We start from the raw sequence: 14,395 nt of genomic DNA on the forward strand, positions 1-14,395 counted from the left end.
TCTAAACTTTTAACACTATGGCAGTCCCAGTCTATGTTTGGAAAGTTAAAATCCCCTACCATAACCACCCTATTATTAATCATGCTGATAACCAATTTAGGATTGTCAGTCAGGGTTGCTGTGTGGCACACTGGTGTCTATATGAGTTACACAGGGCTCTGCTCTGTTCTGACCGACAAAACAAGTACAGCATGGCACCTGTAACAACTCAACAACATGGGTGTTCATTCCTCAGGTCAATGCACTGACCAATCAGAGTCAACCTTGTTTAAATTCAAACAAAGCACAGCAGTTAATTGTCAGTTGTCATCTAACTGGTGTTTCTCCATGACAATGCTTCTACCAATCAGAGTCCACTTGCCAAATAATGAACACTCTCCTCTGGTACCGTAGTAACTAACCCCCTAATGGTCGGCATTTCTTGTGAATTGTCCTGAGGAATTAAAAAAAATGCTTTGACAAAATGTATCCTTTTTCAGCATTACTCAAATAATGGAGCAGTTGTTCAATCACAATCCATGACCATGAAATGGACGAGGTGAGAAACCACCCCTCCTTGTAGAGAGTTTTGGGAATGACAGGGGTGAAATCTGTCTTGGCCAGCAACATGACTCTGGCTGGCCATGAGTCAGCATCCTCTTCCACTGCAGCACCTAGTGGTTTCCATATTCCAAATCTTTTTATTTCAAACGAATGACATGTCTCTGTGAGACTAGGAAATGATTTTCCAATAAATTAATTGAACAGTTGCACCGAGAGCCTCAGAGAAAGGAAGATCAGAGACTCTGGGTGCGAGATTTCAATATCCACCATCAAGAGTGGCTCAGCAGCACCACCACTGGCCAGGCTGGTCAGGTTCAACAGGATACCGCTGTTGGACTGGGACCGTAGCAGGATGTGAGAAAACCAACAAGTGGGAGAAACATACTTGACCTCACCCTCACCAATCTGCCTGAATGATCCATCTCGGCCTCCTCCAGTGGTCCCCAACATTATAGAAAGCAGTCTTCGGCCAATTGGATTTACTCCACGTGATATCAAGAAATGGTTGGGGACACTGGATCCTGCAAAGGCTATGGGCCCTGACAACATTCCGGCAATAGGACTGAAGGCTTGTGCTCCAGAACTTGCCACTCCCCTGGCCAAACTGTGCCGGTACAGTTACAACACTGGCACCTACCTGACATCAGTCTACTCTTGGTCATCAGTAAAGTGACGGAAGGTGTCATCAAGCAGCACCTGCTCAGCAATAACCTGCTCAGTGACGCCCAGTTTGGATTCTCCCAGGGCCACTCAGCTCCCGACCCCATTACAGCCTTTGTGCCAACATGGACAAAACAGCTGGATTCCAGACAGGAGGTGAGTGTGACAGCCCTTGGCATCAAGTAGCCCTGGCAAAACTGGAATCGGTGGATATCAGGAAGTAAATTCTCCAGTGGTTGGAGTCAGAGTCGAAAAGTGTGGTGCTGGAAAAGCACAGCTGGTCAGGCAGCATCCGAGGAGCAAGAGAGTCAACGTTTTGGGCATAAGCTCTTCATCAGCAATGCTCCTTGGATGTTGCCTGACCTGCTGTGCTTTTCCAGCACCACACAATTTGACTCTAATCTCCAGCATCTGCAGATGGCACTTTCTCCTGGTGGTTGGAGTGACACCTGGCACATAGGAAGATGGTTGTGGTTGTTGGAGGTCAGTCATTTCAACTCCAGGTCATCTCTGCAGGGGTTACTCAGGGCAGTGTCCTCAGCAAATGCAACAAGATCTGGACAATATCCAGGTTTGGGCTGTCAAGTGGGAAGTAACATTTGTGCCACGCAAATGACAGGCAATGACCATCTCCAATAAAAGACAACCTGACTACCGCCCCTTGATAGTCAATGGCATTACCATTGCTGAATCTTCCACCATCCACATCCTGCAGGTTATCATTGATGAGAAACTCAGCTAGCCATATAAACATGGTGGCTACAAGAGCAGGTCAGGCACTAGGAATCTTGTACCGAGCAACTCATTGTCTGACTTTCCAAAGCCTGGCAATCATCCACAGTGTGATGGAATACTCCACACTTGCCTGGATGAGTGCAGTTCCAACAATTGAAGATCAACATAATCGAGTGCAAAGATGCATGCTTGATTAGCACCACATCCACAAACATTCACTCCTTCCAACACTGATCACAATACTCAGTGGCAGCATCAACAAGATGCACTGTAACAACTCCCCAAGGCTTATTCATCAGGACCTTCCAGGCTCACAACTGCAACCATCTGGTAGGACAAGAGCAGCAGATACATGGGAACACCACCCCCTGCAAATTCCCCTCAAAGCCACTCACCATCCTGACTTGGAACAGTCGCTGGGTCACAATCCTGGGAAATTGTGGGTCTCCCTACAGCACATGGACTGCAGTGGTTCAAGAAGGCAGCTCACCCCAACCTTCTCAAGGGGTGACTAGGGACAGGCTATAAATGCTGGGCCCAGCCAGCCACAGCCACCTCCCATGAACAGCTGAAACAAAGCATGCGGAAATTTACCACAAACCTATGACATGGACTGTGACTTGGAAGGACAGGGTTTGTATCTGAACTTCTTTCTTTCAGTCATCAGGACCATTGCAAGAAACTCAAATTTCAAATAATCATAACAATTTATATCAGTAGAGAAAGGGGTGTGGTTTGTTTAGCAAGTTGATTTTGATTGGCTGAGATGTTGCCATGGAGAGAACAATGGGGAAGGAGAGTCTCCCCAAGCTCTTGACTAATTCAGAAATTACACACGGCTTAAAGTTAGCCCTTTCATTTGGACACAGAATCATTTCACCCCCTGGGGGGGGTCCAACCTCACCAGTCGCTACACCCACTCCTGGGTAGTGGGCTCATTTTGGACAGGGCGGTGTTTGAGAGTCAAATGCCCTTCAGCAGAGGAGGGGTACAAATATGAAACCAATTCAGATTCACACTCACTATTAACACCCAATCTCCTTGCATTGGAACGTGCAGCAGAGAGTGATGTGGACATCAATGATAGGACACAGATGTGAAGAACACTGCAGGTGAGTGGCTTCATTGGATACTGTCTGGATGCTTACCTAAGGGATGGTCACTTGGGCCAAGTATATGGGGCAAGATTCAAATCCCCATGGAGCTAAACCATGGGGATAGTTACCAGAGCAGCAGTAAATACCAAGACCCCTTATGGGCAGTGGATTTGATACAGCAAACAAGTTGGGAAAAGCTGCAATTCATTTGAAGACTACCAGCTGTGTTCAGGTTAGGGTTAAATGTTTAAAGAGACCTGACTATTTGAGGCAATTGGCCAGAAAATAACTCCTGACATTGTTAGTACTTCACTTGCTTTACATAAACCCTGTGAAGGACTGAAGAGCATCTGGAAATGGTGACGAGATTAGCTCAGCTCCTCTTGGGTTTGTCAGCAGTGAGTGAGTGTAGCTCCTGCCTAATCATACACTGTGACAGTCCCCATGGGAAATGTCAGATTCACGCATTCATTTAAAAAAACTATCAATTAAATATCCAGCAGAATCCAGTATTCCAATAGTTGGAAGCTTTCTTGCAATGTTGTTTTTAAACATTTATTCATGGGACATTGGCATCGCAGGTATTTATTACCCATCACTAAATACAGCTTTCATGAATTAGCCAAGAGCTTGCAGAGTCTTTTTTTCCCATTGCTGTCTCCATGGCAACATCTCAACAAATCAGGATTGACCTGCCAAACAAGCAGCAGCCTTTTCTTGAGAAATTTGTAAAAAGCTGTGTTTGGGATTTATCTTTAATGAGTCAGGTAGGTATTTGTGGTAATCAGTAACACTCACCGTTAGGACTAGCTTTTCATTCCAGGCTTTTATTGAATTCAAGTCTCTCCATCTGTGATGGAGATTTCAGTCCATGTACCTAGAGGCATTAGTCTAAGATTCTGGATTACTAGAGCATTACTTTATATAACATCACCTCTCCACAATGCACTTTCTGAATTGGTTGGTTACTTAATGTAATAGAGTGTTTTTTGTAAGTTTCAGAAACTATCGACATAATTGCAGGACTCAGTCCCCCCTCTCCCCTTAACAGACAGAAGCCCCCCTGCACATTGGCTTTAGTTCTGAGTTCAACCCTTACAAGGCGAGGATCAAGTTGAAACAACGTAAAAGATAAGACGAGATTATAAAGATGGGAAATCAAGGGCAAAGAGAAGTCTCTTTATTCTGATCTCAAAATAAAAGTTTGGGGAATTTGTTGGTGTTCTTGGATTGTGTAGCCACAGGCCGTCCCAGTTATACCAAAACTTCTGTCTAAATGGTGGATGATCATCGTTGTGAAAATAATGTTTCCTTTGCAACACCTTACCACCACATTTACTTCTACTAAGTAGTAGTGTGCACATTTCAGAGTTAAAGTTACAATGAACCACTTCAGTTCCATAGAGGACAAAAATTTCTTGAACACTTCAGAAATGCAAACTGCAGTTTATATCTTGGCAGCATCTGAGGAGCAGGAGAGTCGACGTGCCATCAAGAATCAGGCAGTTTCCTGATTCTTTGACTCTCCTGCCTGAAACTTTGACTCTCCTGCTCCTCAGATGCTGCCTGACCGGCTGTGCTTTTCCAGCACCACAATTTCCAACTCTGACTCTCCAGCATTCGCAGTCCTCACTTTCTCCTTTCTGTAGTTTATAACTTTCCAAATGGTGCAGTAACATGTGCACAAAGTGTAAATGTGCAAATGAGTGAACCCTCTGTACAGTACATTATCTCGTTCTGCCATGCTATTTTCAAAAGATAGTGTCTTAATTTAGCATCTTTTAAAAATACTCATTCTCAGGAAATGGGAACCACTTGCAATTCAATACCCAGTCCGAGACGCCCTTGAGAAGTTGATTTTGCAAAGTCTGAAATTAAATTCACAAATACAGATAGTTCTTCACGTTCCTGTGTTTTGTTTTCTTCCCCATTCCTAGGGAACTAACACATGGTTTGTTTAGAAAATACAGACTTCAGACCCTTATCTAGCCTGAATTACAGGGGAACAAATGGCCAGGAATGATGAACAAGATTTCACATTCACAGCCTTCACGTGGAGTTGATATTCTCTGGCATTTTTAAGCATTACACCTGGTTAGAAATCTATAACTAGGGGTCATTGTGCCAGGATAAAGGGTCACCCATTGAGGACTGAGAAGAGGAGGAATATGATGCAGTGATTCTCTGGAATTCTCTCACCCACAAACTGTGGAAGATCAACTGTTGAGTCTCTTCAGGACTGAGATCAATCGATTTTTGGAAACTAAGGAAATCGAAGGATTTGGGGTCCATGCAGGAAAGCGGAATTGAGTTACCTGATTAGCTCTGATCTTGCTCAAATGGTGGGGAGGGGCTTCTGCCCTGAGAGAACCTGCTTTAGTCTCTGGTGTCTCAATGGAGCTGTAGCTGAAAGGAACCCCAGGCACTGGCCCTCACAGAAAGGGAATAATACACTGAATTCAATACAAAAATGTCACAATATCCTTTAAAGGATAGAATTTGTATTTCACAAACTCATGGTCTTTCAAAGCATTTTGGTTACAACCACCTGGTGACACGAGGTTGGGGTTGTTCACAGCAACCAATTCCCCTTTTTTCTCTTGTAAACGAACATTGAAAAGGTTAACTGGCTCCTGGTGGGAGGGAAATGGATGAACTGTAATGGCACCACTAAACCACCACTGCTGACTGCAGTTCTCTTTTCTATCTTATCTTAAAATAAACATTACATAAGTTAGTCAGGCCTTCCTCCTTTCACTGCTGAGTTTAAGGGCTGGTCTAATTGGTCTGTTAGAGAATAAACCACTATTGAGTCTCAAAGTGAAGTGGCACTTACATTACACAAGATCTAGTTTATTGCTTCATAGCAATAGATACAGGTTACATGGACTAGTTACATTTAATTACAAAGACCATCAGAAACCAGAGTTGACACATCGTTTCTATGAGGACTTCTGCATTTTGTCCACCCAGACCACGCGACATCATTGGGTAGATTTAACACACCTTCAGCAGGATCTCTTCCAGAACCATTACCTTACACAGCACAATTCACAGCCAAAAGATCACTTCTGAAATGGACAAACTGTTGTAACACAAAGGTTGCAGCTTGCCACCTTCCTCTTGGAAGGTGGCACAAATTGTGCTGAGATCGATAAGCAGGTTTACAAATTAATGTGTCACTCGAATCTTCTTTAACAGCTCCTATATATTATTCCTCTGCGGGAACATTCCATGGTGACTGGGTTACCAGGTCTGGCATAATTTTTCTTAAGGCTGTTAAGAATGGTGGAGTGGACACATGATCATGGTAAATTAAAGAAGACCATTCAGCCCATCCTATCTTACCCAATGAGACACACAAGACTCACAGCAATAGTGCTCCCGCTCAACAATTTTCTTCAGACACTATTTATTGGGTTCTTGGTTGACATATTTTGTTCTCACTGTTTTCCCATGAACCCTTCCCAAGTATTGATCACATTGAACGTAGATTCTTCCTCGGTCTGAGATTTACCTTTCAGTTCTTTGATTTTATATCCCTTTGCTTTATGGTCATAGAGTGCTCTGCATTTACCTATATTTGGACAACTTAATATCCTTTAGGGAGATGTTCATTAAATGCTGTAAGATCACTTTTAGTTGCTGCCTTTCAAAATTATAAACATTCAGTTTCCACAGCCACCCATTCCCAAAACAAAACATCTCCCTGGTGTCCTGGGGACCAAATCTGCACTGTCTTGGTAACTTCAGCATTTCGCATCTTCTGATTTAGCAAGACAGTCCAGCATTCCCAGTGGCTGGCACAGGAGGGTAATCAGACACAAACTGACTCTGAGTCCAACAAGGGCACGATGGGAGAGGTGACCAAACACACAGTGAAAGAGGTAGATCGCAGTGGGATTGCCATGTCAGTCTCACTGTGCTCCAGCTCTGAACCAAGGACAGCTACCAACCCAGAGGACACTACTGGATGAAAGTGATGACATTCGAATTATCTTAATATCCAAGTAAAAAAATCTTGGTGCATTTTAAACTGAAAAGATTTACGCTGTTTTAATTCATCAATCAGAAACATGTTACGTGGGAGAAATGGGAGGGATTAATAGAGGGCCATGATGTCACTTCCTCTCAGGCCTGTGGACAACATGTTTTGTGTAAGCACCAGCACAATGGCATGCTCCATACCAACCTGTATGTTTCTAGGCAACAACTCACCTAGCAACAACCTCCATGTGCTAAAAGTCAATCCCGAACAACTATCCCAAGGCAACTAGGGTTGTCCTAGCAACAGGATTCCCACTCCCCTTTGCTCCCTCCACGACACCTCAGTGGCTTGTCAGTCAGCTGCTCAGGACCAGATCACAGGAACCACTAAAACAAAACACCGTTTACATTACAATGTGACATTCTAAACTGCAGCAGGCTGCTTTACAGAGAGAGAATCTGTCTGAAAATGTGGTGCACCGTGTGAATATTTTTCTTTATTCTTTGGAATGTGCATGTGGTGGGAAAGACCTGAATTCGTTGCACATTCCTAATTGCCCCGAATGAGGCTGTTTCAGGGGGTAGTTAAGAGACAAGGCCATTGCTGGACTCCATGGCCTGGAGTCACGTGTAGGCCAGACTGGGTAAGGATGGGGGATTTTATTCTCTAAAGGACATTAGCGGACAGTCTCATGGTCACTGTCACTAAGACTAGCTTTACATTCCCTCCCCTCCCCCCTACTCCCCCAACCTTTTCCACCCCACATCCCTTCCAGTTAAGCTGATAGTTTGTGCTTTGCTAATACAGAAACCAGAGCCCCAGCTGATGATCTGTGTTAAGATTGTCCTCATCACAACCATGGCCAGGGGGCGTGGGGTCCAGGATACCATGGCTGCTTCAGAGGCTTCCTGCTGGGGGTGGTCCGTGACTCAGCAGGGGGAGGAGGACATCTGGTCGTAATCGGGGCACTTGAGCAGTGCTGGGTAGTTGGCATTCAGCTGCATGGAAGTGTCGCTGGAGATGTCGGAGGGACTGCGTCCGCGAGGCCAGGTGTCTGGGTGCAGGAACTGGCCAGAGTAGTCGGAGCAATTACTGAGCCTTGGCCTGTAGAAGCTGGAGTGGGGTCTGTAGATCTCTTCAGCGGCGTATCTCTTCATAAAGAGGTAAACCGACATGACTCCGGCACTCTGCAGCAACACAAAATACAATCCTTCTGTCACCATCACTCTTGGGCCATTGAAGGGCTGGGAAATTAAACACTTCCTCTTTTATTGTCAGCCCAGCCCCTCAATTTCCCCACTGCAGTACCCCACAGGGGCTGAGAAACCCCACTTGTAGATGACCAGTTCATCAACTGTGTGGAAACAGAACATTCAGCCCAGTAAGTCCACACCCAAGTGCTTCCCATCCAGACCCACCCTATCCCTGTAACCCTTGCATTTCCCACGGCTAATCCACCCAACCTTCACATCCCTGCTCAGCATGGGAAATTCAGCATGGCCACTCCATCTAACCTGCACACCTTTGGACTGTGGAAGGAAACCCACGCAGACACGGGGAGAATGCATAAACTTCATACAGTCACCTGAGGCGGGAATTGAACCCAGCTCCCTGGAGCTGTGAGGCAGCAGTGCTAACCACTGAGCCACTGTACCACCCTGATTCGTTGCAGCCCCCAGCTGATAGCAGCTTGTCCTTGAAACCCACGAATACACAAATGAGGAGACAATATTTAAATGATCTTAATATCCAAGTAAATATTCTTGTTGGAGTTAAAAATGGCAAAGTGTAATCTGTTTCAATTCATCAGTTGGAAACGTGTGACATCGGAGACACAAAAGGGTTTAATAGAGGGCCATGATCTCACTTCCTCTCAGGCATTTGGGCATTTAGCATGTCAACACCAGCACATTGTCACACTCCATACCAACTGTGTGTCTCTAGGAAACATCTCGCCTAGCAACAACCTCCATCTGGTAAAAGTCAATCCTGACAACTATCTCTAGGCAACCGAGTTTATCCTAGCAACAAGCTGTGGTGGCACATATTCCAGTCATTAGATTTTATGAGGCTAATATTCCATTCTCAAATTGCAGCATAGCTGGAAATATTGGAACAGGAGCAGACCTTTCAGCCCCTCAAATCTGTTCTATAATTCAGTTAGATCGAGGCTTATGTGCATCTTAACTTCATCGACACCACCTTGGCTTTTCAATTCTTGATCACTGTGAGTGAAAAAAAATCTATCAATTGCAGTTTCACAAGTGTCAGTTGACACTACGTCCTCAACGACTCAGTGGGAGGACGGTTATTGTGGGGTTGCTGTTAAATTGAAGGATCACACCCATGTGAAAGTGTCACTTCCAGTGAGAATCACACCCCTCTGAATGGGAATGTCAGCCAGATGCTGCACTACAGACAGTTTCCTCTTGTGATGTGGAATACACTGCTGATGGGTGCTGGTGGTAAACTCAACAATAATCCTGAAAGGGGGAAAGTGAATGCATAACAGAAAATGAAACATGTCCAGGTGTATCAGTAAAGAGCAGGAGATTGAGACAATTTCATAACAGTTTGTGACGATGCTGCTCCTTTAACAAGATTATTCTGAACTTGGCTTTTTTTTCAGAGGAGTTGTAAAGTCAGACGTTCTGACATATCTGGGAATATCTACTTGAGAACGCTTTTAAGTTTCTCTTTTAAAACATTTGTACAATGAAACGGGAGTGGCCAGTTCTCCCAGTTCGGGGTTGGGGTTGGGGTTGGGGTTGGGGTTGGGGTTGGGGTTGGGGTTGGTTTGGGTTGGTTTGGTTTGGTTTGGGTGTTTTGGTTTGGTTTGGGTGTTTTGGTTTGGTTTGACCAAGTAAAGCTGCTGGACCCAAAGAAGCAGATCCAGGCTGATCCTCTCCCTCCCTCTCTCTCTCTGACATCTCTCCTGTAAGAACCTGTGTTGGATGTTTCCTTTTTTTTGCCAAGGGGGCATTTATGGCGATATTACAGGCATTTGGAACAGCATTATTAAGTTGCGATAAAATCGATTGGATTTTCAAATAGTTATATTATTCTAAATTCAGTTTTCTTTCGTTCATGTGTAAATTCTGTTTTGTTTGAAACTGAGTGGCTGGGCCAGTTGCATCATTCCTGGAATATCCATTTTACACCTGCTTAAAACAACGAGAAATGTAAGGGCCTGGGTTACCTCCTTGAACTGTTTTGAGGGGGTCTGGCCTGGTCCATAACAGGTTGGCTTAGACATAATGGGCTGAATGGCCTCCATGGTGTCATTGTATTCTCTGAAATGCAGTTGGGTCATTTTGGTCTTTTACAATCATCAGACCTTCATCCAGACACCTGGTGTGCATTCAACCGAGACGGGAGAGCGTTCACCTCCAGTTTATCCTCCAAACATTTACATTCGCAACTCAATCTAGAATCCCACCAATCAACTTTCAATTAGTAACTTGCTTATCATCAGGGAAAAAAACATTCTAACTTCTAGCAGTATTGTCTTTCAGTGTTATTGACCACGGAGCTGAGATTATTAAGTGATTAAATCTGCAGTGTTCAGCATATCCTATAAATTGCAGTGAAGTTGCCTGATTCTCTGAGGTGTCACTGTGATTGTAGCTCATGTGAACAGCAAGTGGCAGGTGATGCTGCTATGATTCTGAAGCAGTCTCCACTCCCTCCCCATACCTCCCTAACCACTCCAAACCTCCTCCCCCAGCATCACCACTCAATATTCCCCAGACTGCATTGGACCATCAAAGGAGACGGGAACATCAGATGGAGAAGGAGGGAACATTGGTCTTAGCAGGAGAAGATGGAAATGTGGAACTGAGTTCCTTCCAATTGCAATCCTGAACCATTCAGCAACCAGGAGAGGGTGTGGCTGACGGAGAGCACTGATGGAACTGGTGGGACGGGATGCAGACTATCTTGTGGCACACAGCGGGCAAGTCAGTATTACCGTGATGATGAACCAAATCTGCCAATCAATTCAACTGTTTGTCATGAAAGGTCATTTACCTGAAACATTCTCTCTCTCAACAGTCTGTCCTAATGGCTGTTCTGAACTTTTATTTCTCTATTTTTCTGATTTATTGCTGGTCTTTGTATTTCTTTATTTTTCTAATTTTTTCCCCAAGAGTTTGTACTTGAGTATCTATATCTAAGAAATGGCGCTGTAAGGGGTGGCTTATAAACCTTTCATTGTACTCATGTGAGTACACATGACTTTAAAGCTAATTCTAATTCTTTCATTTAATAATGTTGATTGAGTGATAAATATTGACCAATAGACGATAGAGAGGTCCCCTGTCCTATTTTGAAACAGTGTCATGATGCCTTGATGTCTACTTGAAAGAACTGGCTTGATTTAATGTTTTATCCAAAAGATGGCACCTCCAACAGAGTAGCTCACCCTCAGTGCTGCAATGAGGCATCAGCTCCAATCTTTGCCTTTAAGATGATCAGAGGATTAGACAGTAAAAGTCTTTTTCCCAGGATGATGACGTCAGCTTGTACGAGGGGCATAGCTACAAATTGTTGGGTGATAGATGTCAGAGGCAGGTTCTTTACTCAGAGAGTAGTAAGGGCATTGAATGCCCTGCCTACCAATGTAGTTAACTCAGCCACATTAGGGAGATTTAAACAATCCTTGGATAAGCACATGGATGATGATGGGGGGAGTGGTGGGCTTAGATTAGTTCACAGGTCGGTGCAACATCGAGGGCTGGAGGGCCTGTTCTGTGCTGTATTGTTCTATGTTTTAAGTAGCTGGGGTAGGTTTCGAACACAGCACTTTTGAATTCAGAGGGCATGGATAACTGAACCACACAAACAGTCCAAGCACCTGTCACGGGCTGTTGAACTTGGAGATAATTTTCATGGTTTCAATGGTAGTTCTGGTTTAATCAGTCTTGTCTGATTTTGGGTCTAACCGATTTCCTTGGAACCCCAAATGATCTTGGATTAAAAGGGGCTGGGCTGAGCCAGACACGGAACCAATTCGACTGGTAATTACCTCGGTCAGCAAGAAGGAGATTGCAGAAAAGGCAAAAGACCACCCGTAATTGTAGTGGAAATAGCTCTCGGAGTCTGGGGTCCTGTTTAACATCTCATCGTTGATGCTGGATATGTAAAGGACAAGCCCAACAACCAGAGACAAACCTGCAATTGCGAAGAAATTGGATTTGTCAGAAAACACTACTTTCGCATAAAACATTTAGAACAAAGATTTGTGTTATTGATCATTTCAGTATCTGGTGGTTGACTTTGGAACATGAAAATATACAAATGAGGCAACAAATAATATTGTTGAACTTGCAGCATGTTGGTGCTTGGGTAGAGGGGCAATGAGCCTGAGAATCCCTACAGTTTAGAAGCAGGCCATTCAGCCCATCTGAAGAGCATCACCCACATCCACCCCATCTCTGTACCTTTGCATTTCCCATGGCTAACCCATCTAACCTACACATTCCGGAACACTATAAGACAATTTAGCATGGCCAATCCACCCTAACCTGCACATCTTTGGACTGTGGGAGAAAATCCATGCAGATACGGGGAGAATGTGAAAACTCCACACAGACAGTTGTCTGAGGGTAGAATCAAACTCAGAACCCTGGCACTGTGAGGCAGCAGCACTAACCACTGAGCCACTGTGCCAATGTGATCGGTACTGGGCATCAAAGAGAGGGAAGCAAGATGGTATTTCTCAGGTGTTGGGGTGAGTCAGGCAGACTGCAGAAACATCTCGTGTTGCTGTGACACAAATTGCAGGCAGTTCAGGTGTTGTTGGCTGCCAGCTGTGGCAGTATCAGGAGGGTGTTAGCAGATGCCCACGTGCCAGTCTCCTCCTGGGTCACCTTCCCATCTTCCTCACCAGAAAAATGCCTCCAAACTCACAGGGTGACTGAACAAAGTCAGACAACAGAAAGCTCATTAAAAGCGAGAGGGAACGTGATCAATTCGGCGTTTGTTTCTTTGCTGACCGTTACCTGAAAGAATGAAGAAGATTCCTGACACAAAGGCTAAGATTGTCTGGTGAGGTCTAATATGGCCAATGTTGTTCAACACAAAACCGATGAACATGAAAAACAGGCTGACCAATGGGAAGGGAGTCGATGAACGGATCATTTCTGAGGAAAGAAAAATAAAGAGCTTGAGGCATCAGTCACCAATAGAAGGAAACAAAGACTTAAATTTCTGAAAAAAAAATTCACAGTTTCAGGGCATCCCAAAACATTTTATATGAGGATAAAGTAACTCAGAAAATGCAGTCACTGCTGTAAAGGAACAACAGAAGTCCACTCTGTGCTTCAAGCCTTCCCCGCTATTCAATAACATCAGAGCCGATTTTCACCTCAACTCTTCATTCCTGCATAGCTCCCAATAATCTCCCATTCCCCTTGGGAAGCAGGAATCTACACTAGTTCTACCAGACAAATATTGAAAAGTTCTGCAGCCAGTACCTTTTCAATAAGGGAATTCCAAATACTCACAACACTTCAACAGAAACCAATGTGTCCTTATCTCTGTTAAACGAGAGCCTACATTTAATCTATGAACCCGAGTTCTAGATTCTGCTACAAAAGGAAACACCTATTTGACATCCACCCTTCTGAGTGCCCTCAGGGCCTTTTATGTTTCAATTAAATCACCTCTCACTCTCCGAAACTCCGGAGGATACAGGCCCAGCCTGTCCAGTCCTTCCTAATAAAGCACTGCTCATTGCAGGTATTAGTCTGGTAAACCTTCTCTGAACTGCATCCAATGCTTTAACATCCTTTGGTAAGTATGGTAATTAGTGCTTCACATATCATCCCAGACATGGTCTCACTAATATCCTGTATAACTGAAGCATAACCTCCCTACTCTTGCATCCAGTTCTCCTCCTCAGTAAACATAACATCCTAGGAGCTTTTCTGATTACTTGTTGTACCTGCACACAACCTTTTGTGATTCATGCAGTAAGACACAAAGACCTCTCTGCATCTCAGAACTCTCCACCCTCTCTCGAATTCCACAAATGCTTCTTTTTCTTCCAGAATGAATAATTTCACAGTTTTCCATTTGCCAGAGCTCTGCCCACTCACTTGACCCATCTATGTCCCTTTGCAGGCTCTTTCTGTCCTCTTCATAACTCACTTTTCTACTTACCTTTGTGTCATCAGTAAATCTAGGTGATCAGGTGGTATGCAGCATTAGGGATTCAGCCAGGTCTCGGCTCCACCCATAACAACTGGATCCTCAGCTTCCTGACCCACAGACTGCAATCAACTGCGCGTCCTTCATCATAGTCCTCAACACTGGAGTCCCGCAAGGATGCTCCCTGTACACCCACAATTGTGTAGCCAAATTCCAAATA

General features: G+C 44.4%; 1 protein-coding gene across 1 annotated transcript; it reads right to left on the bottom strand.

The window, feature by feature from the left end:
• Positions 1 to 5,604: 5,604 nt before the first annotated feature.
• On the bottom strand, positions 5,605 to 13,191 carry LOC122562280 (voltage-dependent calcium channel gamma-5 subunit). Its single transcript, XM_043715072.1, has 3 exons — positions 13,026 to 13,191; positions 12,050 to 12,195; positions 5,605 to 8,210 (listed from the first exon to the last, which is right to left on the bottom strand). Exons 1-3 carry the CDS (start codon positions 13,162 to 13,164, stop codon positions 7,953 to 7,955), a joined length of 543 nt encoding a protein of 180 aa, XP_043571007.1. The 5' UTR covers positions 13,165 to 13,191; the 3' UTR covers positions 5,605 to 7,952.
• Between the last annotated feature and the right edge of the window lie 1,204 nt (positions 13,192 to 14,395).

This window comes from Chiloscyllium plagiosum, chromosome 24, assembly GCF_004010195.1.
Source record: "Chiloscyllium plagiosum isolate BGI_BamShark_2017 chromosome 24, ASM401019v2, whole genome shotgun sequence".
Classification (NCBI taxonomy): Eukaryota; Metazoa; Chordata; class Chondrichthyes; order Orectolobiformes; family Hemiscylliidae; genus Chiloscyllium; species Chiloscyllium plagiosum.

Excerpts from the sequence above, each read along its gene's own strand:
- LOC122562280 (XM_043715072.1), bottom strand. The coding sequence starts at position 13,164 with ATGATCCGTTCATCGACTCCCTTCCCATTGGTCAGCCTGTTTTTCATG. Across the intron at positions 12,196-13,025 it reads AATCTTCTTCATTCTTTCAG|GTTTGTCTCTGGTTGTTGGG; the intron begins GTAACGGTCAGC and ends TCGCAATTGCAG. Across the intron at positions 8,211-12,049 it reads TCTCCTTCTTGCTGACCGAG|AGTGCCGGAGTCATGTCGGT; the intron begins GTAATTACCAGT and ends GTGTTGCTGCAG.